Source organism: Pleuronectes platessa, chromosome 2 (genome assembly GCF_947347685.1).
Source record: "Pleuronectes platessa chromosome 2, fPlePla1.1, whole genome shotgun sequence".
NCBI classification, from domain to species: Eukaryota; Metazoa; Chordata; class Actinopteri; order Pleuronectiformes; family Pleuronectidae; genus Pleuronectes; species Pleuronectes platessa.
This window is the reverse complement of record NC_070627.1, coordinates 25,648,421-25,672,724: the sequence shown is the minus strand read 5'-3', so window position 1 is coordinate 25,672,724 and position 24,304 is coordinate 25,648,421. Positions and strand designations below refer to the sequence as shown.

General features: G+C 40.2%; 1 protein-coding gene across 1 annotated transcript; it reads left to right on the top strand.

The window, feature by feature from the left end:
* The first annotated feature begins 1,288 nt into the window (after positions 1-1,288).
* txnrd3 (thioredoxin reductase 3) lies at positions 1,289-14,313 on the top strand. The gene is made up of 16 exons (XM_053437463.1): positions 1,289-1,676; positions 2,346-2,406; positions 3,444-3,553; positions 5,184-5,291; positions 5,531-5,603; positions 5,712-5,831; positions 5,964-6,106; positions 6,498-6,613; positions 7,185-7,410; positions 7,727-7,819; positions 8,271-8,347; positions 9,739-9,895; positions 10,017-10,124; positions 10,524-10,619; positions 10,723-10,857; positions 13,111-14,313. The coding sequence occupies exons 1-16, from the start codon at positions 1,560-1,562 to the stop codon at positions 13,171-13,173; spliced, it is 1,803 nt and encodes a 600-aa protein (XP_053293438.1). The 5' UTR covers positions 1,289-1,559; the 3' UTR covers positions 13,174-14,313.
* The last annotated feature ends 9,991 nt before the right edge of the window (positions 14,314-24,304 follow it).

Below are 24,304 nucleotides of genomic sequence, written 5' to 3'. Positions count from 1 at the left end.
TCTCCCTCTCTCTCTTCATTAAACATGCCAAACGTCAGTAGACAGCTGGACAAGGCTTCTCAATCACGGATTTCGTGAGTTTTTTGTTTGTTTATTTTTTAGGAAACGTCGGACCAGTTGCGACGTAATGTTTTCAGCGGCGCTAATGTTGTGGTTCAATTATCACCAAACAACGTCGGGGGATTGCACAGATAACGTCATTACCTGTTTGTCTGATGCTGCGGGTCAGAGGAGAAGTGGCTGCGGCCGTTTGGCATTGGCTTGTGAGCGCCGCGGAGCATGTCGGGCGAAATTCTCACAAGAACTCAAATAAATGGCCGTCAGATATCAAAACACATTTTGGGGGAATTGATGACAGAGAGAGTAATTTGTATTCTTAAATATTGATGAATGAAGAAAAAATTGGGCTCCAGCAGAAGGGGCACTTTTCTCATCCAGGGCAAAAGGGCCAGTGCTTGAGCACCACTAGGGGTCTATCTGTGCACGTGCCTGGACTATAAACTTGAACTGTGTATAAAATACAATGCACCTGTTACCTGTCATAGACTACTGTCACCAGAAGGTGGCGCTAAATAACTATGTATTTGCGTATGGACTGGATGCACTCAGTCCAGTCGAGGTGACAAGATACAAATCTATAACACTAAGCAGCCACATGATCATCCAGTGACTTTGCCTTGTGTTCGGACATTAAATCTCCGTTATTCTTCGTTTCTCTTCACTTCTCTCGTTATTCAGGGTTAGCTGTCTATCACAAGTGCCTGTAGGCCCCCTCACTTCGGTTATAGCTGCACAAACTTAAGTAAAGTCTTTATTTCTTCATCTTAACACGCGTGTTGGTCTAAAATAATTGTTTTTTAATGTGAATATTTAGGGGTGATGACAGTTTTGTGTGTTTATTTATTTTATTTATTCTATCAACAACCTTTGTTATAGGCAGTCCAAATACAGTATTGACACAGAAAGATAGTGAAACAATTGTCACATATTAATTATATATCAAGAAGATCTAACAGAATAAATAATCAACAATGAAGAAGCGAACCAAAACAACAACGAAGAAGAAAAGGAAATAAAAATTAAGAAAAGGACTCGATAGTTTCACTTCAAATTCAAAGAAACATTTAAAAACATCGATGGTTTTGATGGATTTTTAGTTTTGTGCTTTTATGACACGTACAACGACAGGCCAGTGACGTTTTGTCGGTAAGTACGTTTTGTGTAACCAGATTGAACGCGCGGGCGGTGCTCTCCCTGTCACAGTCGTTATAATGGTTGTAGGCGGTGAGCGAGGAGCCGCGGATCGAGCGCACCCAGATAGTAAGAGCCCACAATAAAAGAGGTTTGGCGCGGCTGGTGCAGGAGCCACTGACCACAGAGGAGAGCCCTAAGCTGGCTGCTTGTTACCGCGGGCTCCTGGAGAAACACCCACGAGACTGGAAGACGTTTTGACATCCACATACGGAGACTCGGAGCGGTGTCCTTAGACTTTCCCTCCCCCTACAGCCAGTCGTGTTTCGAGGCTTGCCCCGCGCAGGCACACCGATATCTGCTGAAAAATGCCTCCTGTGGATCATGACACCGGGAAGAACGAGCTCAAATCGCGGATACAGCAGCTCATCGCTATCAACCAAGTGATGGTGTTCAGTAAAAGCTACTGTCCGTTCTGCATCAAGGTGAGACAACCGTGTCTTCGCAGGGGGTGGGGGGCCAGAAACTTCCGTCTTGTCCCGCGTATTGGACGGGCTCGGTCTAATTGCTGGATGGTCCTTGCTAAGTTAAGTCAGTCGGCCACTTGGACTTGTGCCCCAGTGCTAAGTTTATCACTACAGCGTTAGCAAAGCCACACAACGCGGCTAAGGTCAGACCCGGTGACAGGCAGTATTAGGGCGGCACCTTGTACATGAACATGTCAAGTGCTATTAAGTTAGAGCGAATAGTTAGCAGCTTATCTCGGGTTTAAAAGTTAAATAAGTCATAGCACTTAGCTAACCGATCAACTAAACTATGTAGTGCTCATATAAAACATGTGCTGTCGTTAAGGGTGTCCGGTGTTCACGACAGCCTTATTCTTAAACGTTCCCACATAGCTAGTATCCCATAATAGCTGAGTTTCCTGTTGCTAAATCCTCTGATTCAACCCAACTGAGGCACTGAGTTTAACTACTTTTAACACACGATATTGGTTATGCTGTCATGTATATTATTAAGTTGTAGAGGTGAAGTTTGCTGTGAACAAACTCATCATTTTTGGCCTCTATAACAAAAGTTTGTTTAAGGCTATTTGCCTATTGTTCATTAGGAAATCTGTACCACGTGACATTTGTCATTTTGTGTCTCTGCAGGTGAAAGATCTGTTCAAGGAGCTGAAAGTGGAGTGTAACTCGGTGGAGCTGGACCTATTAGGTGAGATAGACTATTTACTATTCTATAATTTTATATTAAACGTATAATGCTACGCGCCAAGTATAATGTTTTGTGTTGTCAGTTTGTTGATCTCTCATTTGCCTGCTATGTATTTCATCCTTAAATTAATATGTAATATAAAACAGATTTCAGTCTATTTCATGATGTACTGCTCTTTCTTTGCAGCAGTCTAAAACATGCTGAGTCACTCACAGAGGATATCTTGGCCTCGTGCCTAATCTGAGTAAACACCAACCTCCCGGCCCTGTCTCGCTGAGTTATTTCTATCACTGTCTCAGCTGCTGTGTTAAACGTCACATGCAGGGACTTTAAAATCAATCACCATTACGAATATTATACTGTTAGAACCTCAAGCCCACATCTGGTTGATTGTTGACCTTCCTGTCTAAACCTAACAGGCATGTTAAACAGCAGGTAACTATAGCAACCATGCAAATTTGCATTAAATGTCAACTTTTACAGGTGAAACAGACGGTCAGGTTTAAGGCAGACTAAAAAGTCAAGAAAATAAACTTTCATGGCATAGCAAGTTTGTGTTTTTTCCATTGTATTTGTGGATTGTCAGGTACTCTGTATGATGCAAAACAAATACACAACCCAGAGCTATTACCTCATGAAGAGTGCACACAGTATAAGGAAGGAATGAGTTTCTATTTTTCTAACTACCCCAGTGACTTGTACCCCTTTTACATCAAAATAGCAGTAATATACATGTTTTTTTCTTTTTTATTGTGGACAAACTCATTCTTTCTCCGCCGGTGCGCCATGTACAACATTACAGATGTACCAGAAACAGAGATGCTCTCGCACCTGGTCTTGCCAGATCAGCGTGTTCACCCAGGTGTCACGTTTCATCACTGTTGGTCAGAGCTGATTTTAAGAAGAAATTCAACAAACCAACCTGTGTCTAGTCATTTGAGTGAATACCAATTGCTATTGCAGACAAAAGCCAGATGTTGTGTTTTTGGCCAGTGGAAAGTGTATATGTGCTAACTATATTAACTCTTCCCCCCCAGAGGATGGAACCAGCTACCAGGAGATGCTGCTTGAGATGACTGGACAAAAAACTGTTCCTAACGTCTTCATCAACAAGACGCACCTCGGAGGCTGTGACAAAACAATGCAGGTAGAGAACAAATGGGTGGATCTGTTTGACTTGTTTTGTTCTTTGCTGCTCACAGTACTTGTTGTGTTACTCAGTCAAATGGAATGTCCAGACACCAGAGACAGTGTTCAAACATGTCAGTTTGTTCCGGGTGACTTGATACCCAACACACAATTTTTTTTTTTATACACATATAAATGACTTGTGCAGGGCTACAGTGTTTTTTTTCCCTCTGAATACAGAGCAGAATATCAGAATTGTCTATTTTATAAAGAAGTTTTTCTAGTCAAAATGACCGTTTTTTACAGTACTGTTTTGCCATTCATTCACATTCATGCAGTGTATCTATGTGCAGCATTTTGTCCATCACATATCCCTCACACACAGCTGTCAGGGGTAATTTGGGGTTCAGTGTCTTGCCAAGGGCACACACAGTGAAGGACTTCCTCTGCTTTGGGGCCCTAATCTACCTATCTATCATATCTGTAGCTGTGCGCAAACCACTTCTCCTGATGCTCTGTGTGTTTTCTCTTCATGCTTGTTCTTAATTGAAAATAATATCTGAGAAAAGGATTTTTGCCAGTGAGGTTTTTTCAGCCATTTGACATTGAAGAAATGTATCAACATCAAGCAGTTCGGAATACTGGAAGTGTAATATTTCTAGCTACCATATTTCTAAAAGCGATGCATTATTTATGTCATATACTTTGATGACAGAGATGCAATGCAGAACTGATGGGAAATATCATAAATGCTTTAAAATCCAAAAAAGATCTCTGTTCCAATTTTAAGTAAATTTGTGAGATTTTGATGATTTGAATAGTCACATTATCGGTAATCTGGATGTATTATGTTGTAGGTGGGGGTGTTACATTTCATACAAAGGGCTATTTAAGTAAAAAAAAGCAACAAAGTATCCGAAGCATGGACTTGCAACCTTTTTATGATAATTTTTTTTTTTTTTTAATTGCTGGGGTCAAAATGACCCCAAGGATAAACCATGTTAGTAAATTTGAGGATAACAAGAGGGTTATGGTTTGGTAAGAGGTCACGTCAGTGAGCCATAATAGCAAATACTAGAAATGTGAGGAAAATGGCTAATGCTAATGTCTACTGAGTTGTGCTAATGCAGGAAAATATAAGGCTTGGTGGCGGGCCAGCTGCTCTCCCTTTGTATTTGCCACTTGGTGTGTAGTGAAATGAGCTGGTAAACCAGCATAAATAGGCTGCATATTAAGTATTGGATCTCATCAGCGCACAATGAGAACTTTAATTTCAGACATGTGAGGACTTGTTTTGTTCATGTGTTACATGCAGCCGTCGGTTAAAGTTGGCATTAGGCAACATTTAATAAATGTTTTATTAGATAAGTCTGTAAAATGATTCGTGAGAAGCTGCCGTTCACAAATTCCGGTTGTCTTGCTGTTAACAGGCTAACGCACTCCTGAACTAACTATTTTTTATAACAAATTCACTTGATTTGTTTTCCTAAAGGAATCCCTTGGTTTATAAAATTTGTGAAAATTTTTCTTAATATTTTGTTAAAGCTAATGAAAGATCTCGAAATGATTTTCATATTTGAAATTGGTTGTGCTTAGCATAGCCATGTGATTTGTATTTTGGGTATTGATCAGTCTTGTGTTTGTGTCAGGCTTACAAAGATGGCAGCCTGCAGCAGCTCCTGAGTGGTGAAAATGAGTCCTACGACTACGACCTGATAGTCATCGGCGGAGGATCTGGAGGCCTGGCCTGCTCAAAGGTGATGAGATAAGCTGAAACACACTGACTCTGGTACCTGTTTAAACCCCTGGAGGCTGCTGCTCTGTGGTGCAATTCTGTGGCTTGTCAGAGGATCCGAGTGAAACTCAAGCTGTGGTTAATAACAGCAGCACAACGTTACATTAGTTTGAACCATTAACTGAACACTTCTGTTCTGATTTCAAAAGATGTTGGGTAATCTGTTAAACATTGCACTAACATTGGCTCTGTTGACAACAGGAAGCTGCTTTATTGGGGAAGAAGGTCATGGTGCTGGACTATGTTGTGCCCACACCTAAAGGAACCACCTGGGGTAAAATGCCTCCACTTCAGGATACCTACTTAGATGCACATAATACAGTAATAATTGGCTAACTGACAATTTCCTTGTGTCGTTCATGGTTTCTGCTGGGTCAATCAGGTCTTGGTGGAACTTGCGTGAACGTGGGCTGCATTCCCAAGAAGCTGATGCACCAGACGGCCATGTTGGGTACTGCCATGCAGGACGCACGCAAGTTTGGCTGGGAGTTTGACGAGAAAGGTTAGGGGCTCAGATAACCAATCCATAAGGTCATGAAGTCTCAACGGCTAGCTGTAGTAAATTAGAAGCAAGCCGTGTCTAGAGGTGCGTTTCGTCATTCTACTAATTACATGGATGTGTCTCTGTCCTCAGTGAAACACAACTGGGAGACGATGAGGACGGCAGTGAACAACTACATTGGCTCATTGAACTGGGGCTACAGGGTGGCACTAAGAGACAAGAATGTCAACTATGTCAATGCCTATGCAGAATTCACTGAACCACACAAAATCAAGGTAAATGAGTACTTTTCATATAAAGGAACCTTCTCTGTGTGTGTGAGCGTGAGCAGATGTTTAACTTGGATTGCTGGTTTGGTTTGACTCTTAAGAGACTTGACAACATTTTTGTATGTAATGTATATTAATTTCCTTGGTTGGTGAAGTTATCATCTCAAATCTCATCACTATTAAAGGCTGCCTTCACTGTATCTAGTCTGTCGTTATGGTGACCCAGTTGTCTTAAATCGACCATGCTAAACATCTCGTCTCCCCTACAGGCTGCCATCTCAACATTGTTGTCACTGGCCTTCAGTTTCTGGCCCCAGTTTCTTCTTGACGAATCAGTCAGCAGAACCGCTCCTTGCCTCAACAAAATGGCCAACTTCTGTTTTGTGTTTTCTGACAGGCGACAAACAAACGAGGGAAGGAGACATTTTATACTGCAGCAAATTTTATCCTAGCTACAGGTGAGAGGCCACGCTATCTGGGCATCCCTGGAGACAAGGAGTACAGCATCACCAGGTGAGCCAACAAGCTCCACTACATGCTACATGATAGCTGTACTGTAATAACAGTCATGTTTAAAAACATGCTTTGATACTGAAAGCTCTGTCCAGAACCAGGATTAAGCGGATGTATGATCTGTGAACACACAAACACGCCCTTTAATGACCTGGAGTCTTGTAGCGTCTGTAGGTGGTAATACCTTTGAGTATCCATAAATCTCCCAGCAGTCTAAATGTTGTGTAAGATTGTGGCGTTTCATGGGGTTATGCTGCCGTTTTGACAAACTGCAAATGGTCCCGTGCTGCTCAATCAGTCCCACAAAGCAAAGCTGGAAGTGGACATAATACACAACCCCAGTCTGGACACATCTGTAATGCAGAGTTATTTTGTGTCCATTACTGTTTTGTTTACCTGAGCATGTAGTATGAAGTGCTGCCATTTTTATATTTAATCAGAAAATCCTCTGCTTCCTGCTCTCACTTAAAAAGCAAACCAACAATTGTAAAGTTATGTTTGCTTGTCGGATAGCTTTGTTTTTACCTTGCACTGTTTGACGTCCTCCCCACTTTGTCTGTTATTCCTCAAGCGATGACCTCTTCTCGTTGCCTTACTGCCCGGGAAAGACTTTGGTTATTGGGGCGTCCTACGTGGCTCTGGAGTGTGGTGGTTTCTTAGCCGGCCTGGGTATTGACGTCACCGTCATGGTGCGGTCCATTCTGCTTAGGGGCTTTGACCAGGAAATGGCCAACCGTGCTGGAGAGCACATGGAAGAACATGGTGTAAAGTTCCTCCGTAAATATGTCCCTGTGAAGGTGAGTGTTAACTGGTGCTGTCTCCAATGGAAATGTTGTCAAATTGAAAAACAGTCCAAAGTAAAAATTGGCAAATATGCATAACACAGTTAATAAAATAAAACTCTACTTTCTTGAAGATAGATGTTGATGTAAAAAATTTGATCTTACAAATTGTAAGACAACAGGTGGTCAGCAGATTGTGATCTGTGCATAACCATGTTTATCGTCTGTCCATATTATAGCATAAATTTTACAAGTCTTATTTTTAAGCTTAACGTTTGACAGAATGTCAAAGATTTCTTTCCCCTCTGACTCTCCTGCATCTTTGTGTCAGATAGAGGAGCTGGAAGCCGGCACTCCTGGCAGGCTGAAGGTGACAGCCAAGTCCACAGAATCCGATGAGATCATCGAGGAAGAGTTTAACACAGTATGTACTCATCTATCGTGTCATCTTTCCTGTTACTCCATCCGTGTTCTACAAGTTATTTATGACGTTTCTCTCTGGCCTCATGTTATAAGGAGGTCCAAAGTGTATAATCATAAACGACATGATATAATAAATTGCCACATTAATATGTTGTACTTAAAATGGAAAACAAAACATTAGTTTGTGTGGTAGTTAAAGAAATCATTGACACAAAAATTCTGTGAGGGGTCGAAGTAGCAAATTTAATGATTAAAGAACACACGAATAAAAAGAGGAAGAAAGTATCGAGTGATTTAATTTGAAATAAGTTTGATGACAACTGCATTGTTGATTTAGAAACTGCCCTTTATTTCATAATTTTCTCAGAATGGAGAAAGGGAACTATTTATTTTAACACATGTAATTTCCTACTTCTTTGTCAACTAAATAAAAACCTTGCTCTGTTCTTTAGGTGTTGGTAGCAGTGGGGCGAGACGCATGCACTGACAAGCTTGGACTGGACAAAACGGGCGTCACAGTCAACCCAAAGTAAGTATATTATCTCCGTTGTATCTTTTTTTTTAACTAGGCAGTCTTCTTTATTACTCATGGCTGCCTGTGCCTTTAAGACTCATAGTGCAGTCACAGTGATTCAGCAGTTCTTTCCGTCCTGTGGCTCTCTGGGGGGTTGTGTGTGTATGCTGGGGATTTGATCAAGACGAACGAGGGGGGTTGTCTTGTGAGAAAGCCTTCATACAGTTTATCAACAGGTTATCAAAGTGTATGAGTTTAACATGCAGTTGTTATTACTTAACATCATCTACTCGGATTGATTAGACTCAGTTTGGCTTCATGTTCCTCTTCTATGCATTTTCTTTGGCCCCTCTCTCCTACCTGTTAGTAATTTCAGGGATCTGGTTAGAAATCCAGAGCTAAACGGCATGTTTTGCAGTTGATAATTTATTGCTAATGTTACTGAATTGTAGCATTTTCTTTGAGGATATCTTTCTACTTCTTTTAATGACTGAACGGTTCAGACTGAGGCTAACAGGGATTAAGAGAGCATGAGGCCAGTTTGAGAGTGCTCTGAGTCATATGCCCCAGTCTTATGACCATAGTAGTATTTAGATGAAGCTGACACACAGCCTCAGGGGCCACTTTAAGGTTTGCCTGATCTGCTGCTGTACAGGGTAGAATGTAAACATGGTTTATAAAAAATACTGCTCCACACACATCGCTCCATGCAGCCCAACATTACCTTATGGTGCGATCACACTGAAAGTGCAATGCATACAAAATCAATGCAAAGATGCACAACTTGCATCTCTCACCACGGGCGTAGCACCAATCAGATTTGCTTGACACGATGTCGCGTCATCTGATCAGCGCTGTGAATGAAACTCACCTGACTCTGTCCTGGCACTGACTCGTACTTGAGGGTTATCAAGCCGGTCACCAAGCTGTGTGCTGTCTTGTGGATCCACACACAACGGCGCTGGCTTCTCAAGCGGTTTCCTCAATACGTACAATGCCTGTTCGCTTCTCTTCTTGGGGAGAACAGGTGAATACTCCCACGTTGTGTTTATTAGCTCGTTTCCCTTGATTAACCCAAATAAACACAAACAATCTTGCTGCGCTAATCACACGTTTCATGCAGAATTTGTGGTGAACGCACCATTCGATCTACTTAATTCTGATCTGTGCCTTATGATGGACAAAGTATTTTTCTGCTGCTGGTCTTCAAGACAAATATGTATTTACCTTTTTTAGTCATTTAATTCCAATATTATTATTGTTTTTGTATTTTCTAAGCGCAATGTCAGATATAATATTCGTAAAATTTCGGCAAATACATGTCATTGCATGACACTAAAAAGTCACAATATTTAGATAAGGCATGTTTTATTCTTCCTTGCTGAATTCTCCCTACCAACCTCTAGGAATGGAAAAATTCCAGTGAACGATGAAGAGCAGACCAATGTTCCCCATATCTACGCCATCGGAGACATTCTGGAGGGCAAGTGGGAGCTGACGCCCGTCGCCATCCAGGCTGGCAAGCTGTTAGCACGACGCCTCTATGGGGGATCAACGCTCAAGGTACATGGGCATCAAGAGACACTTGGTCAATGATTCCCACTGCCCAATCTTTCAACATGAGACAATAGGAGGATTTATTGTAACTGACAACAAAGAGTAATTATTAAATCTGTTTGTGCAGTGTGACTACATCAACGTTCCCACGACTGTTTTCACTCCACTGGAGTACGGCTCCTGTGGTCTGTCAGAGGACAGAGCCACTGAGCTCTACGGGCTAGACAACATTGAGGTGACGCATGCACACTCTCACACAATCTCATCTGAATAATGTATTGGTTGTATTGAACTGTGCTGACTCACTTTGGCATGTTGGTAAACTTGTTTTTTTTTTAACGTGAGATGAAGGTTGTTGCCTCTGACTATAAAAAAACTTGTCCAGTCAGAAAGTTTTGTCTTCTTCATATTTGTAGCTATGTGACAATCACTGCTCTTATCTGTCTCCTGTTTTTTGTGTCGATGGTCCATGTGACAGCCACAAGATATATATCGCTCCATTCATTTTAATTCAGTAATACAAACCCAGTGTTGTATTCATTTCACACCACGGATCTAAGCATTTTATTTATAAAATGCAGCTGGTTGTTGTTTACGGCCATGGAGCTTCACTGTGTTTGTTGTCTGTGTTCAGGTGTACCACAGTCTGTTCTGGCCTCTGGAGTTCACTGTGCCTGGCAGGGACAACAACAAATGCTACGCCAAGATCATCTGCAATAAACTTGACGATGTGAGATCAGTAATACTTTAATATATTTGTGAGAACTAGGAACAGAGCAAATAACAACTTTAACTCCTTGACATGTCACATAAATTATGTTTTGGTTTTGTAGGATCGAGTCATTGGGTTCCACTACCTGGGCCCCAATGCAGGAGAGGTGACGCAGGGTTTCGGTACAGCCATGAAATGTAGAGTCACCAAGGAGCAGCTGGACGGCACCATTGGCATTCACCCGACCTGTGCTGAGGTGAGAAGACAATTCACTCTATGACACTCTATATTTTATGCTTCTGCACCAGTGACAGCTGTGGCCTGAGGTGTTATGTTTTTGGGTTTGTTTCTGAAACCTACTTGAAATTATTTCTTTAAACTTTGTAGAAACGTTGACTGGAACACAAGGATGAAAATGTCTCCCTATATGTATCCCTTTCCCTCAGTGGTCGGATTCAGTTTTGGCCAACAGTCTGTACTAATAATTCTGTGGTCAGTTTCCCAAAGCAACCCAAGGCATCTCAGAGTCTGGAGGGACCACTAACGTTTTCACTTTAACTGAGTTTATGCTTAAATGTCAACTTCTTACAAGTGGTCTGAAAGTCCAAACAGTTTTTCACAAGGCAAACAAACAGAACCAATAGTCGTGTTTCATCCATAACCTCTTTTGGTTGGACTCAGTTGGAACATAGTTTGAGGTACCTTTTCACTCCAGACAAGGCTGGTGAGAAAGCATTTCTGACTAAGCAACAACATCACACCTCACCTTCACTCCAGCAGATATTTGTAACAGGACGTTTAGCTCTGAAAATTCACTAGTGTTTTGTAATAAGATAAAAAGCAGCATGTAATCTAAAATTTGTTCAGACTTGATGCAGAGCTGTGGGGGCGTGGCTTCTTAATGCGTAATTAAGCCTGAAGGTAGGGCGTCTTACCTTTTGAGCCAGAAAACAAGTCAGTTTCTTTTTGACTTTGACTAAAAACTGTTAAACTCGCATTAGACTAATCAAAGAGCAATAGAAAGACTTGCAGTCTTATGTCACTTTATCTAACCAGGCCCGGTGCTTAGGAAACATGGCGTAACGGAACGTGACTGTTTCACACTATCAAATGTCTGTTAACTAACCAGTAAGAATCCGAAAATGCAGAACTGATGGAGGAAACGGTTTGTGTAGAGGTCATGCCAGGACATTACAGAATTGCACTAGTTTGTTTTTTTAACAATATTTAATGTGATTAAGACAGTGACAGTCAATCTGCTGTTTGAATGATCTGACTGTGCCACACATTTAGTCAGATCACATTAATTTACAGCTTTAACAGATCTGTGTTTCTTATCGGGTGTAAGGTCATTTTGGTTTTCTTTTTTCAAATTTATTTTCAAACCTCGACCTAATACTAGCTGAACATTAAGGCTTTTATAAATAAGGGAATTTCCTCAAACCAAACGCCAGCGGGGAAAATCCTTTCACAGTGACAGTCCTATGCTTTTCATTAATTAATCCTAGTATCTTAAGATCCCAGCAGAATTATGCTGATGTGGTAGAGATGGTAAGATTCACAAAGTTGTTGTCATACCACAAAGTGTATGCAAAGAGATTGAGATTAACTCAGGACCAATACATTTTTACATCTTTTTAGTGGTAAAATATTGTTTATACATAGTTACTTATGTTATATTTAAATTGTTTCCACCTCTCTCTAAATGGTTCTACAAAGAAAGACTTAACACATTTAATGAAAGTGTCGATCATTATGTGGTGATCAGTGTTGATATTGTGGCGGTCATTTCAATCCAAATCGACCTTTAAAATGAAGCGGGTCTGAAACTGTGTTCGCGAGTCAGCGCAAGGGGGGGGGGGTGATAAGGGCGATGTGATATCGCCCTTATCTTTAAAAGCCATATACTTTCCCTCAAGTACTGGGACTTTTGCGCAATTTTGGTTATAGTAATCAACCACTTATAGTGATCAGTTTGGCCCAGACATATGTGATCCCTATTAGCTGTTTCCACTTTGTTTTTAACGCTGCACGTATCTGTAATCGGGGAAAACAAGCGATGAGTATGCATGTCAGGGACAGAGTAACACACTCAGTGCAGCTTACAGTAACTGCATGGTGCTCAGACACAAACAAAATGCCTGTTGGGCTTTGTAAATTTTTCTCAAACATGTTTGGACAGAAAAGTGTGACCCATGCTGCACTTCATAAATAAAATAGTCCCACAGTAAGAATGAACTTTCATCATATCTATCAGTATCTGCCTCATTTATCTTTAAATTACCTGATCAACTTCTCTTGCCCCTGATTGTAAGTGTTTGCAATTACATTTCATTATCAACTTATGCCACATTTTTGAGTTTGATCCACAATATTCACTCTTTTTTTAGTTTGATTCCAGGTAGACTCCAGGTAGACTCCAGGTAGAAAAAGTGAGGACACAATGTGTGTAAAAGCCACATAATGAAACTGCACTGCCTAACGTGTGTGTGTCTCTATATCCTCTCAGATCTTTACCACCATGGAAGTGACCAAGAGCTCCGGTGGAGACATCACCCAGTCTGGCTGCTGAGGTTAAACCCTGCTTGTTTAGCGGGCTGCTCTCACGTTACACTCCCTCTCTACTTCAACAGTAAAGCTCGGCCTCACCTCACACTGCTCACTTTACAGGGCAGCTGTGTCTCAGGACAAGGCTCACACCACAGCCAGCGTCTGAATCATTTTGGTTCACCCATGAGCTGAGAGGTGGCTGAAAGAATCCCGAGCTGAGACTGAGCGAGTCTCCAGCTCTGAGGAATTTTAATGTGAGGGCAGCCTGCTGAACAGCGGGGTTACTCTGCTGATCTCCTGGGCTTCACCAGTGTGATGTTCTCAGAGAAGCACCAACACACACACACACCCTTTGAGTGTGAGTGTTTGGGCTGTTTTTGACGTCCTGGCCTGTAACCTCAGATGATGAGGTGGGCGAGGATCGATGTCCCTCTGCAGAAGCACCTGATGGTCCCCAACCCTTCGTCCAACCCCAACTTAAAACATTTATCACTCACTCCCCAGTTTACACCCGGTGCGAAGGCTGAATTAGACTTCACTAGAACAGATTGAAACGAGCATACACAGGGTTTGAATGGCTGCACGGCTCTGAACTCTGCTGCAGCGTAATTATTTCATCTGGTGTGTGTGTATTTGTCGATTTTAAATGTTGAGCCTTCATCATTCAACACATTCCTCTTATTGGATCTTTATATAATATAAAGGTCTGTACATGTTGTTGTCAATATTTGTGTCTGGTGTGAGGAGGCACCAGGGTTTTTCTGCCGTGACGAGAACATTTGTCTCTTCAAAGTGTTTATTTAAAACAAGTCTGCACAGAGAAGAAGAGCCAGCAGGTGAACACCTCTCAAGCCTCTGCTGTGCTGCATCACAACACGTTCAGACACAATCAAATGGAAAATAAATGGAGATGTACTGAATGTGGTTTCAACAAAACATTTTCTTACAATTTGTACTCTTATTAATTTAATGCTTTGTGTGTTGCATCTTGCTGTTTGCCTCGGCCTTATCTGTATGTAAGTGATATATTCAGTCTTCTAGAGGACAGTACTCTGGGCGCTCTCAGTGAGTTAGTCATTGATATAAACGACTCGTTCGTCGGTGTCAACCCACTGTAGATTACCTCTCTCTTAAGATTTAATAAAGGAAGAGTTAACCTTCACTTTGTCTGACTCTTCACTTGTGGAAACACGTTTATAAATCATTAAAGATAACTGAAACAGGGTATATGATTTGTTTCTCTACAGATGTCTTGTTCCCTCATATATTCTTACTGGTTTATAGTCAGAAAAGTGGCAAATTGCTGGCCTAAGTTATTAAAGGACCAGTCTAACGTGTCGACTTTTCAACAGTTATCACTGTTGTTTTTAGTCATTGATATTCCATTGCATACGGTTATAGAAGGTTATGGAATGTGTCCAACAAGCGCTGTTACTTAATTGATTTACAACCACTGATGAAAAGATGCAGTCCTGTAACATATTGAAAGTGTCTTATGTAAATGGAGACTTGATGTTATCAACAGTGGTGATAGTTATGAATATATTTATGCACATTACATGATGCCCCATGGTTCACAATAATTGAAATTGTGATATAGATATATTTTATCGATTTTTTTTTTTTACAGTGTATATCAATAGTGAAATAGTTCATATTTGACATTTGTTGTTAAAAAAAAAAAAACTCTAAATGCCCCTTCCCTCAATAACTATTTGATGTAACATTTTATCTCAAATTTTATTTACTGAAGTCATTTCCTCACCCAACAGCCATATGAAACCTACAATATGACACAGGGTGACAGTATCATTAGGAAAAATGTCATGATTTAGTCATGAGCTCCCTTTACAATCGAGAAAACACTACAATCTGATACGATTTAATCCTCATGAAATAGATTTGATTACATGGTATTTATTTGTCTTCCACTGAAGACCCTTACACTGCAGCACAGTTTAAATGAAGGAGGTGAGGTGGGGGGGATATTTTGAGCACTGTTCAGGGACAGGGATCCCAACCACCATGAAGGGTTCCTCTATTCACATCATCTACATCAGAGAGCGGCACAGAGATATTAGCATCATTTCAACCTGTGTGTGTGTCTGTGGGACCATTCAGCCCCCACAAGTGGTCTTCATCAATAGCATCCGGGCTGGTGTGAAGCCTTTGTCGGCTTCGTCGTCTCAGGTCTGAAAACGCTGTCACCTGCGCTGGCTGCCATGACGACCACAGCTTTGATGGGGTTTATCTCTTTACCTCCACGCCGGAGACAGCCAGTGGCAGGAGGCACTATGTTTTTGGATTGTCCCATTCCCTCCAACGCAATATCTCAAGAATGGAAATTAATTTCTTTAAATTTGGTACAAATATCCCCTTGGACTCAGGGACTTACTGATACGATTTTGGAGATCAAAGGTGAAGGTCAAGGTGACCTCACAAAGCCCATTCTTTTCATTTTGAAGGTTATATCTCTGGAAGGCCATCAAGGAATTTCTAATTTGGCACAAACATTCACTCGATTTTTGGCAGCCAAAGTTCACGGTGGCCTCACAAGTATGTCTATGTTCTATGATATCTAGAGATCAACTTGAGGGAATGTCTTCAAATTTGACACAAACGTTTACTTGGAGGTCAAAGGTCAAGGTCACAATGACCTCATGTTACAGGGTTTCAGCTGTCAAAGGTAAAGGTGACACTGACCTTTCTATGAAAAAAATACTGTTGTAATACCAACACAGAATCTGCACTGGTCGGCAGAGGCATACAACCGCAGCGCAGGAATGTTATCGAGGACAATTTATCAGTGATATGAGATAACTGATTCACCGGTGTGTGTTATTCTAGCAGCTCACATACAAACAGGCCTGTTCACATGTTCTTGAGGCTGCACGTGCAAAGCTGGAACAGAAATCTGAGCTTTGACTGAGGAGTCATTATCCACTGAATTAAAATTATTTCCCCGAACATGCCTTTTAAACAGCTACTTGTGAGTCCATATAACTTAAATACACCACATATGCATTTGTGTACATATTCATGGGGGGGAAAGGACAAAACTAAGAGAGAAAGGTAGATTATCTCATTATTACGTCAGACTTATAAACATTAATTTGGATATTGGAATACAAATATTGTGTGTGTAATCAGATGAGGTGGAGCTACATGTGATTCTGTGGAATTCTTTGTTCAGTTTAAAGGATACAGATTGATCTTGTTATTGCTGTTTTGAGTCTCTCTCTTTGGTTGTTTTGAATTTGTTTTAAGTAATGTAATGTTTATTTTGTGTCTCTATTCTTATTGTGTCTCTTTCTGGCTGTTTTGTGTCTTGTTCATGTAAAATTACTCTGGAGTATTGTGGTCACTTCACACCTTAGCTTTTTTTGGTCCCTTTGCATCTTTGTCTTTGCTTTTCTTTTGGTTGTTCTGCGTGTTTGAGTGAAAAAATGTCCTCATAACATTAAAAAACGATCAGAGAGCAATTTGCTCTACATATGTCAATGGAGCAAAACATGTAAACATGAAAATAACCCCCAAACAATGATAAAAATCAATCGGTTACAAGTATGTGTTTCCTCCTTGCCCAGTTGAGTATGTTTCCACTGTCTTTGTGAGAAAAATCTTGCTGCAGCAAACTTACACATGTGGCAAAAAATGAAATCCTTTTTATTGCACAACCACCCACACATAAGGAAGAGACATTCGAAAGAGCCAATGTTGCAAACTGTTATGGCCGCACCAGCAACCACACACTGAAATTCAACAAGCCGGTGGTAACCTTTCTTAACTCCTAATTTGCTTAGTTTGTTTCTCTTTGCACATGCACCCAGTTCAGAGATAAATAACTGGACACATAGATTTTGGTTTCATACAATATACTTCATTTATTTATATATTTCATTACTGTGATAATTAATCAATTGTTCTCTGAGTGACCAGTTCCTGGGGGTTGCTGCTGGAGTAGTCTGACCGTTAATGAAAAGAAGGCCCCGCTGCAGCAGACTACCTTAAATGGCTTTGAGCATTAATTGGACTGCACCATCGCTCTTGTAATCATGGGGAGGGACATTGTTTCCTTATTGCGATTTTTAGTTGTTAGTCTTTGACTACTGTTTGATATTTACGTTTAATTATTTTTCCTTAGTTAATATTATATGGCCTTATACTGGGGTGTTATGTTGTGGCTTTAGTTTGTCTTCAATATTAGTATTCTAAATCTACCCTTTGTGTTTTGAATGGCTTGATCAGCCACCACATATGTTCCCCTGTGTAAGTTGAGGGGCAGTTTTTGTGGTGATGGTAACTTGTCTTCACTTGTTACCGGAGGCTAGTTTGGTTGGTTGACCTTTTACTGTCCCAGTTTTGTGAAGTTTATCCTTTTGCATTTTTGATAATGAAAAAGAAATTAAAATACAATTTTTTCAAAGAACCTGCCTGTGGCTCTCTGATCTTCCTGCTCGGTCCCTGACACACACCAAGACAGGACAAATCACTGTAGGCTTGTCTCTTCTTGTGTAATATAACTTGATCTTTTATAGACCTGAACTATGGCTTATGATACTGTCTGTGGTAAACCTTTGTAATAATGATATGACCCTCGTTTGAAAGACTCCATTGACTCCTGCTTCCGTCTAACCTCTTTAGAGGAAGGGATTCAGGATAGAATGTCCTAGAAAAGCTGAAAGTTGCCAGAAGGAAACTGGAGCCTTCGCTGACACGGAGAAGTCACGATGACTCGATGGTTTCAACAGACTTCTTATCACCACTGAGCTGCACAGGCCATCAGTAAAAACCCAGGCACCCATTATGTAATCAAATCACACATTAATTAACTGTGGACCCATAATGACGAGAAAATGTCTTTGCATTGTCCTCGCTGCCAATGTTTAACCAGCGTGATGCACACTGAGCTGGGGAATTTCAACTATAACACTCCAAGTGCTCTCACACTGCTCTTTTACGTGGTTATTGATTAATAGGATTCGTTTTGTTTCAAATGAATCATTGCCTTAATTTTTTATTAAGATACAAGTCCAGAAAGGGCCTTTAGAGACAGCAGTAAAATCTGAAAATATATTCTAAAATGTACTGGTAGCCGATGAAGAGAAGCCAAATTCTGAGTAATATATTTTCTCCAACTAGATTTAGTGAGAGGTCTAGCTGCTATAATTGATGTTTGTCTTTATGTAGGCAATGTGCATTAGGGAGAATATCTGGGCTCTTGAACACCACTTGTCTCCCTGTGGTACATGTCCTGTTCAATATTTAATAATGTGTTGATTTGACATAAATCACAAGTTGTATGACAGAGCTGAAGGAGCTCCAGACTCTGGGTCTCAACTCTCAGCTTGTGGCTGTATCCACTCTGCTGCTGCTGACACTCATCAGCCTCTAGGTGGCAGCTCAGTCTTACTAATGGGTCTGCGTTTAACGTTCAGGTACTTTCCACGTTTACTACAATGCATACACAATCAAATATCGTATATTTAAAAGCAAGTACTTTTATTCAAATCAAAAAGTCCATGTGGTACTTTCACTTGAGAACATTCTTGTCTATTTATTTGCACTTTCACTGGAGTAAGATGTTGGAGTACTTCCTCTATCACTGCTCAACAGCATGTTTTATGACAGCATGACAGACTTTACAACATAATGTGCACTAGACCTTTACATCTTCAAAGCAGGAGAGATAGATAAGCATCAGTTCCTGCTGACCACACCAAAATGAGTTACAATGATTCAGCTAAATCTCTTCATTCACGCAGGTTACATGCAAACCAGGCTCTGTCTCCTCTTCCTCTGCACTGATGTACAGTACTTTTGGTGTCCTCTGCTCTTTTGTACATTATGTTCCCTTTAAAGCAGCATGTGCCTCCTCCTCCTCCTCCTCCTCCTCCTCCTCCTCCTCTGCTGCAGAAAATGTGTTTGTAATGAACGTTGAGAGGAGGGCTCGCTGGGTGTAAAGTGTCTCTCCAGCTGGGAGTTCAGATTTGGACTCGTGTCGGATACATAGAGAGAATACAGATCTGCTCTCCTTGCATCATACGCCACACAGCTGCAGGACAGAGGGGACAGAAACATGCAGGGGAACTGTTCTGGTGCCCTGACGTCCTCTATCCTCTTTTACTTTGCTTTTACTTTACCTATGTACTTACTTATCAAGGGCTGTATATTAAAGCGTTACTCGCTTTTACACATGGAAATTAGTTTACAGCAGTTGAGGAGTACAACTGCGTATGTAAATCTAGAAATACTGCCTCTGTGACAATTGCAGTTTACATCCATGTCCGTCCACTGTTGTGTGTAATGTATGTGGTAAAGACTGAAGGAATGGAAAGGGAGGTATTAAGTCTATTTAGTCCTAATTAGAGAATTATCCATTGTTGAGCCATGGCTTGTGTTGCATGACGTCTCACTGACCTTGAACTTGACTTATGTGAGCATTTGTATGAAATTTGCCGAAATTTGCACATAACGTTCCTGAGAGCCGAAAACATAACAGTGGGGGAGATAAAATGATACGATGAAGAGTTGTAATGGCTCCAGAGGGAGCTATACAAATGACCTCCAGTGATGTCATCACTTGAATCGGTTGTGGCTGATCAGACTACAAGTTTGAAAATGATAAACATCTGAGGGGTGTTGTGTGTGAAGTGCGTCACTAATAATGATTAAGCCTTTTTAAACCAGTTGTTCGTGTAGTGCAGAAAACTGAGGAGGAGCTGGCTGATCGGCAAGATGAACGTTTCCTTTCTGGTTTGATTCAGTCACATCTGTTATCAGCTTTAAAATTTAAAATGTGTACTTACTCTTCCAGGATACTTAAATGTCCCAGTTTCAACAGTGTGTTTGAATATCTTAATAGACACATTTACAACTTGTCAAACAAACTGTATGAGGAATAATTTTGAATGAGAGATAGTATGAATGATATATAAGTATTACTACTTATGATTTCCAAATATTTAACCAAATGTCCACCCTACTTTCTCAGTAAAATACATCAGGTTGAACACCAGAACCGGTTTATGTACTGTGGTTTGGAGAAGTAGCATCCATCCTTCCCTCCACTGACAGACAGAATTAGGTTGGAATGTCTACATTGCCTCAGCTTGCTGCCATCAAGGAGCACAGTAAAAAGAACCTGAAGGATTCATTGGTTGTAAATTTAACTCTCAGACATCAGTAGCATTCCTTTAGATCAGGTTAATGCAGATAAAAAAAAAAAATCGTATTTGTTTCCTCACATATGTCCCAATTTAAAATGATGTGTGTATGATGATCTTTCATAAATAATGAAGACACCATAATGGTTTACTTGTATTGCGTTATCGTTATGGTTGCATTCGATATTTGTTAAAGAGCTTTCATATAATTTTCCATCTTTTGCTGTTAAATGCCATTTAATCTAGTTAAAATAATTTCTCCAGGCAGAAGCTCCTGATAGTTTTGAGCCAATTTCATGTTGGGGGATGTTATTACCTCATATATCTGTCAGCAGCGCACAGCTCCATGCACTTTTTCCACCAGCTTTCTCCTAATAAGCAGTTAGGAACATATTGCGGCGCTCAGACCAATTTTGCATCTATTTGTAGTCATTTTGTGTCTCTCTGTGGTCGTTCTGCATCTCCCTCTGGGCCTCAGGGTGTGGGCCGGGTACGCCTGTTTAGGTTCTGTCCACATTTGGAGGAAAATAAAGTCAGTTTGACTGTTTAAAGACTTTTCTCACTGACTTTAGATTCAAACTGGCAGATCTGTAACCTTTGACCATGCATTGACTCTGTTTGATCGGTCAGTCGCTAGAGGGAATGTGCCCTGACTCTTGGCCAGTCCCAACCCACAGACGGTTACCCATCATTCCATTCTCAGACAGTAAACACTGACAGGCTTCACACCGTCTTACCATCAGGCCTGGGGTTTGATCAGTCGCGTGGCTCCTAACTCATCCTGACTTGTCCCAGGGATCTGATCAGTGATGTCCGGGCAGACGGGCCTGAGGAATGCAGGGGAGGTCACAGGTTGAAGGCCGCTCAGCAGGAAGTGCTCTCCACTCTAATTAGCTGAACTTAGGGTTGTGACTTGAGATGGACGGAGCCAGATTAACGTCCAACCTTGACGGCCTCGCTGCAGTCATGTGCTCTCCCCCGTTGAGGTTGTACTCCCTGAGATGCCTCCATCATTTACAACGTGGGCCAAGTGGATTTTTGTGTTTTATGACCTTTTTTCCCCGACATTTACTTAAGCTCAACACATTGAGCAAAAGCCAAAGTCCTAAGTGGATCAAGAGTCTCTAGTTTGGTTGAACTTTGTTCCACCAGACTCGTCTCGTCACTTCTTTCCTTAAACAGGGAGGATTGGGAGACAAGAATTTCCTGTAAATTTCTTGAGGGACAGATTATGACAGAGTGGGACTGTGACTGCAGCTTTACCAGGAAGTGTTTGGTGAAAAGGACATTCAAAATATCAAGCAGATAAAATCTCAGTTCTGGGAATTGCAGCAGAAGTGCTTCATTGTTTAAGTGGAATTGTATGTACTATTTGTAAAGTTACTTTCTCCTTTAAACTCCATTACATACAGTATACAATGAAACACACTTAACCTGTAACGTCACAGATCATTTAAAATTGTGTGTTTTTTTGCTTCGTTAATGTATCGTCTGTCATTATAATAAACGTACCACTTAAAACATTTATATTGCTAATATTTCTGTTGTTGATTATCTGCATCAGGATATAGATCTGTTTTCTAAATAAGAGTTTATCATTACCTGATCTTTGTCTTTACTTTTATTTTTGTGTTTCAGCTAAGCACCAGTGTTCTTGAGCGATCCTGTGTGTTCTTGTGTTCATGTGTGTGTGTCTTTGTCACAGTTGAATGAGGAATTCAACCAATTCAGCATGAGGCCGCTGGAATAAATCATGAGAAATGTAAAAATATCAATAAAAAAATAACAACATGCACAGGAGAAGATGATTTAACAGTGACTGATGAAGTGCTACAGGGGAGACATGTGGTGAAATCCCCAGCAGATGTCTTGGCTGAACACCAATCCATCAGTTTGTCACATGTTGGAATAAGGTTGATATTTGTGGCACTAGAGCTGTGTGAAGATAACAAGAGAAATATTGACTTACAGCGGATATGCTTCGCGTTTGGCTTCAAAATAAAAGCAGAAACTTAACTTGACATATTGTCCAGGAAATCAAATTGTTAAAAAGGTATATATATATATATATATATATATATATATATATATATATATATATAAGAAAATATATATATATATATATATATATATACATATATATATTTTTTTATTTAACGCTTACCCATTTATTAAACAGCATAATATATGTGCAGGCCTATGTGTTCATGGCCTTCTATTTTAGTATTTAGGTTCTTTTATCAAGTGAAGATACAACTGGGGGAGAACATGGTGGGTCGAGCGAGTGCGTTAGATGAGCCACCCCATGTATCTAGATGACCCTCAGAGGGAAAAGTTATGATGTGACCACAAATTAAGAAAATGTGTAGTCGACATTACTCATTCTATTTTTGACTCAAGCACATTGAGAGAGTGGAAAGCAAACCAAAGCAATTCAGATTTGTGTGAAGCACAGTGCGTCATGTTTCTAAAGTTATCAGTCTAGTATCTCAATTAAAATAGATATGTTTTTGACAATATTACATGTTAATTTAAGTCAATTTAAGGCTACAAAACAAGGTAATAAACTTAACACAACTATTGAACTGAGGTACTAAAATTACTAAATTGAACCAATGGTCAGTCATTGTTCACTGCACACACACACACACACACACACACACAAACACCCACGCGCACTCGCACAAACACATTGTGTCACGGTTACAAGTTCATGTTGATGTTTGATCACTGTTACAGACGTTACAATGTTCATGTAATAAATACCTTGCTGATGATGTTAAGTTTAAATCACACATACATGCTGTACGTACAAAAAAGTACAAGAAAACTGTATTTCTGTTGCTGGCAGACAAAGATCACAGTTTAATCCTACCCTAAAATGTATAAGTCACATGTTGAACAGTAAACATTTATATGGTTTTACTTTAAGTATACATGTTTTGCCTTTGTTAAATCGATGGCATGGATTTTGTCCCATTTTAACATCAGCTTTTAATAGTGGCACCATTTAGCCACAGAGGACTCAATTTACCACATCACTATGGTAATTTTACCCCACCTTGGGGTAAGTTGTGCCAAAGGAGCAACTTTTTGGATGGGTCATTGTTCTGAAACCATAAGAACAACAAACCATTGTTTTAATATCCATGGGAACACAACAACCTGAGTTATGTTTGTTTTGCAGTAAAATCATCAAATGTAAAAAGTGTCTCATCTTACCCTGTTCTCCCCTACGACTGAGTAAAATACTGCATTACATGTACAAGGCCTTCATTCAAGGATTATAAAAGTATTCCAGCAGCATTTTAAAAGTGTCCCTGGAGACTTTCTACATATATTACAAATTTTGTTTATCTGTGAGTGGAGCAAAATAAGGCAAGACTACTTCTTTATATAATGTGATTTAATAGTACATATTAGCACTAATGGAAACACTAACTAATCATCAGTATACTAATAAAGTATAGTAGCCTATATGAATAAATATGCTTTGACTGAATAGATCGATTATACTTTAAAAAACTCTTAAATCATTACATTTTAAATGAGGTCATAATCACCATCATACAGCACCAGCACAGTCGTCAGGGGCAATCTGGGGTTCAACATGTTAACCAAGGACACTTGGGCATGTGGATTGGGACCAAATACATTTAAACAAACCACTTTCTTCAGCTCGAAACCAACGTATACAGATATATTCAGTGATATGGTTGATTTTATCAGATACAAAGCTTTAATATCATGGTTTAAGTCACAGAATTTCACACAACTTGGGCTCCAAACTATTTTTAACCTTGAAATGTCACCCTTTATCTATTGTATCAGTTGAATAATAGTTCCATACGTGTTTTTTTTGTCGATTTTCCTTGCTCTTGTTGAGGGTTAAGGACAGAGGACTTTGCACATTGTTAAGCCGTAAGAGATGAACTGTGAGTTGTGAATATGGGATATTAGAAAAAAAATGTGATCGATTGTTTCAGT

What these genes read in the sequence shown, in the direction of transcription:
- txnrd3 (XM_053437463.1), top strand. Translation starts at nt 1,560, where the DNA reads ATGCCTCCTGTGGATCATGACACCGGGAAGAACGAGCTCAAATCGCGG. An exon ending in CTGAACCACACAAAATCAAG is followed by an intron (nt 6,107 to 6,497) that starts GTAAATGAGTAC and finishes GTTTTCTGACAG; the next exon opens with GCGACAAACAAACGAGGGAA. An exon ending in ACGGGCTAGACAACATTGAG is followed by an intron (nt 10,125 to 10,523) that starts GTGACGCATGCA and finishes GTCTGTGTTCAG; the next exon opens with GTGTACCACAGTCTGTTCTG.